Below are 4,233 nucleotides of genomic sequence, written 5' to 3'. Positions count from 1 at the left end.
TTTTTTCTTTTTCATTTAACAGAATTGAATAATTGTGAAACAGAGGACAACATTTATGTTTTGACATCCAGGAATACTTCTTCAAAAAGGATATGGGATCGCCATAATTTCTGTGTGTATTGCAATATGCAAAATGCAAAGCTTCCACGACACTTTGAAAGAAAACACAGCTCAGAGATTGAGGTTGCACAAATTTTGTCACTGCAAAAAAATCAGCAAAAAGATCAATGATGTGGGGACTACTAAAAAATAAAGGAAATCATGTTCACAACAGTGAAGTGCTAAAAAGTGGCAAAGGGTTTCTGATTCCAGGAAAGAGGACGATTTATAAGACAACACCAACAGAATACCTGCCATGTTGTAATTGCCTTGCTTACTACAAACGAAATGAAATATGGAAACACCAAAAGTCGTGCCCTGCTTTGGCTGTAAAAGGAAAGGTAGCTAAAGGTGGACGAATACAAGGTAAATGCTCATTAATTCTTGCAACCGTAGGACCAGCCATTAGTAGTGAATTCCAAGAAAACATACTTAACAAGATGAATGTGGACAGAATTTTGCTTTTGATAAGAAATGATATGTTGATCCTGAACTATGGTAAGAGACTTTTTTCAAAGTTTACCGAGTATCACCAATTTCAATATTGTTCTCAAAAGATGAGAGAACTCGGGCGATTAGTTTTAGAACTTAGAGAAGTACATGTGAATAAAAATATGTATCTCAACGATGCAATATGCCCACAAAATTTTAATGCTGTTACAGAGTCAGTAAGAAAACTTGCAGGATTTGACTCTTTGCAAAAAACAAATATAAGATACCATCATTAGCTATAAAGCTTGGGCACTCACTGAAAAGGTGCTGTAGTATAAAAAGGGCAATTGCCCTTAAATCCAGAGATGTTGCCACACAAGAGCAATGTGAGGCCTTTGAAAACCTCTGTGAAATAGAGTGGCCAGATGAAGTCTCCAACCATGCTCGGTCCACCCTCTATAAGCAAAAATGGAACAAGCCCATAATGCTACCACTAGAAGATGTTGTAGCTCTCAATGTCTTCTTGAAAAAAAAATCAAAAGAATGCTCTGAGAAACTAGAAGCCTGCAAGTCTGACACAGATGCTTGGTATACTCTTGCCAAAGTCACTCTCTGCCAGTTGATTCTGTTTAATAGAAAGCGTAGTGGAGAAGCAGAACGGATAGGAATTGAAGATTGGGCAAATGTACATTCTGAATCAAGCAAAGATATTTTGAAAAGTTTGTCCAAATGGGAAAAATGTCTCTGTAAGAAGCTGAAAAGACTTGAAATAATGGGCAAACAGGGACGAAAAGTCCCAATCCTAATTCCTGAAGCTATATTTGGTAGCATACAATTGCTAATTGTAACAAGAACCAATGTTGATATAAGCAAGGACAACAAATTCCTGTTTGCAGTACCAGCACCATCAAATCGTCCTATTCGTAGTAGTGTATGCATCCACAAATTTGCTTTGGAATGTGGAGTAAATAAACCACAAAATCTAACGGCTACAAGATTGCGAAAACACATAGCAACGTTTTCACAAGTTTTTAATCTTCAAAACAATGAATTGGACATTTTAGCAACATTTATGGGCCATGACATAAATGTTCATCGAAATTATTACAGATTGCCAGAAGAGACTACACAAGTGGTGAAAGTTGGTAGAATACTTCTAGCCCTTGAGAAAGGCAGGACCTTTGACTTTAAAAACAAAAAGTTGGATGAAATAGAAATTTCTTCTGAATTTGAAGGTATGTACAGTATTTTAATTAATTGGTGACTAAAAAGCTCTTGTACTACAACAACAACTATATATAATTTAGTATTATTGCTTGGAATGTCAACTTACAACACATTTCGGGTTTGGCAGAACAGCACCAATTTAGCGTGTATACCCTTGACTTGGAAAATTTACTTTCATGGAATTTAAATTCATTTTTATGCAAATGTAGTCTAAAACCTGTCAACCTAAAGCCTAAGTTTTCATTTTAAAATATAATTAAAACAACTAATAACTAAATTACTAAAACTAAAATTATTTATAACTAAATTGGGCATTCAAATCTGATATATTTTGTTGGATTATGTACCATTATCACGTAACTATCTTTAAGAAAGTGCTAATTGGCCTTTTACATGCTGGGGTAGACATTCAGTTGATGACAAACAGTGCAGCCCAGTGAAGCGTATCCAAAAGTAACATAGGGTTTTGGCAGATTTCATGACTGCATGTTACTTAAAAATTCATATCTTCTAGAAAGGTGGCCTATGTAGATTATATTTGGAGAAAGTCATAAAAAATAAATTTATACCACTGAGTTTTAAAAAAATGAAAATCATAATATGTCATCCTTAAAAATCGATCATAAAAAGGAAAATATGACTTCTAAGCCCAGAAAGTGTTGATGCAATTCAATGAAAGCAGATTGAATCGTATCTTCCATCATTTCCTCCGACTCACCAAGTTACCATAGATCATTATTATAATGTTAAAATACAATTTAGTGACTTATACACTCATCAATTACATATAGAATTCATATTACTGTATTGTAAATTATAATTAGAATTTTAATTCTCAAATTGTGCAAAAAGTTGCAATTTATTATGTCACATATGGCCTACATATAGTTCCCCCATTTTAATTTTTCTGAGTCTGAAATAGTTTTATTTTTTTTAACCCAGTGGTATAGATATTGTATATTTCTCCCAAGAAATAATCCACATAGACCGCTTTGTTTTAGGAGATATGAATTTTTAAGTAACATGCAGTTATCTATCTATTTACTGAATAGATGCCATTGACAATTGATGCAATTCATTAGATTAATTAGTGAAGTGTGCCCTAAACAATAGGCCTAGCATCATCGTGATGTTAATTAATTTGAAACAAATTATTGCGAAGTTACAAAAAATTAAAACACATGGCATGTCTATGTTTGACATCAAAAATGGTGGTAAATTTTTGCGATTTCACTGCTTAAAGCCCCATTCCCGGCAAAATTTCATTTTTCATGAAAAATCTGATGTTTATATATGTTAGAAAGATTTATAAATATAATACGAAACTGCTAGTGAACTGAATATAAACATTCCTAAACACGAAAAATATGCAAAATAAGGCTGAATTTTGAATTTTTGTGTTCCACACAAAAAATTGACGCGGATTAGTTTTAATCCTTTGATTTTGTGATACGTCTCTGTAATTTTCAGTAACCATGGTCCGGTCAACGGGGAAAACGCCATCATCAATACATGCAGACGACAAGTAATTTACATACGTAAATAAACAGCGTCGAACGTCTCGTAAAACAAAATTAGTGGATGCTAGCCATTTTATTACATTATGTCTTTGACGAACTCAAGAAAGAGAAGGGGCAGGCCTTGCCTCCCTCAATTTGAAAGGAATAAAAGAAGATTTAACCAGCAAAAATTGAGAAATAGCAGAAGAATATCTCTTTCTTCATCGTATGAAAGGTGGCAAGAGCTGAAGACTACACTACGAGTGAAGAACGACGACTCTTTTGCCGCAATCTTACTGGACTTTTGGTAGCTATTTATTAGGCCTAGGCCTAAACACATTCATTAACTTTGTTCTAATAAAATATACACCATTGCCTACAGTTGAAGGTTAAGCCTGGCTAATAAACGTTCAATAGAGTTATGTATTATAGGCTAACTAAGGTCGGGTCCTAGGTATAATATGGCTTGGGTAAGAAACCAGGCTAGCCTAGGCTAGGCCTATGCCTAAGATCCAGTCTATGCTGTGCACATTATAGTTATAAGTATTAAAGTAATAATAACTCGCTAGCTAAGATACCATGGCATAATATGCTAAGCCCTAGTATTATTATTAGTACATTATACTAGGGCAATCCTAACTAATTAACAAGTCACAGGTCTCTTCTTATTCATCCTACTCTAGAGGCATACTTTTTAGAAAAGACCTAGGATATGCCTCCTCTTTCCTACTGCACTGCAGTGCTATACATAAACTACAGTAGTAGGGGCTAACTCCTGGTTGACCATTAATCAGTTTTGTTATTGTATTTACTTATGCCTTTCCTACATTTTAATTTAAGGTCTAAACATCACGATCATATGGTATCACGCATGTTTTCATCACCTAAAGTAGTTACTACCTTCGCAACAATTCAAACGCCACCTAAAATAAAGATAGTAAATCATAAGGACAAGAGGAAATATTCCTGTGATAAT

General features: G+C 34.2%; 1 protein-coding gene across 1 annotated transcript; it reads left to right on the top strand.

Moving 5' to 3' along the window:
- Window positions 1-230: 230 nt before the first annotated feature.
- LOC117104222 lies at window positions 231-1,766 on the top strand (the record flags this gene model as incomplete). Its single annotated transcript, XM_033244920.1, has 2 exons — window positions 231-763; window positions 895-1,766. Coding segments are annotated over exons 1-2 (1,405 nt in total), but the record flags the coding sequence as incomplete, so codon positions are not given.
- Window positions 1,767-4,233: the final 2,467 nt, after the last annotated feature.

Source organism: Anneissia japonica, unplaced genomic scaffold (assembly GCF_011630105.1).
Source record: "Anneissia japonica isolate Jap-2015-1 unplaced genomic scaffold, ASM1163010v1 scaffold47380_len8829_cov105, whole genome shotgun sequence".
Taxonomy (NCBI): Eukaryota; Metazoa; Echinodermata; class Crinoidea; order Comatulida; family Comatulidae; genus Anneissia; species Anneissia japonica.
The sequence above is the reverse complement of the archived record's forward strand: the minus strand, read 5'-3'. Positions and strand labels throughout refer to the sequence as shown.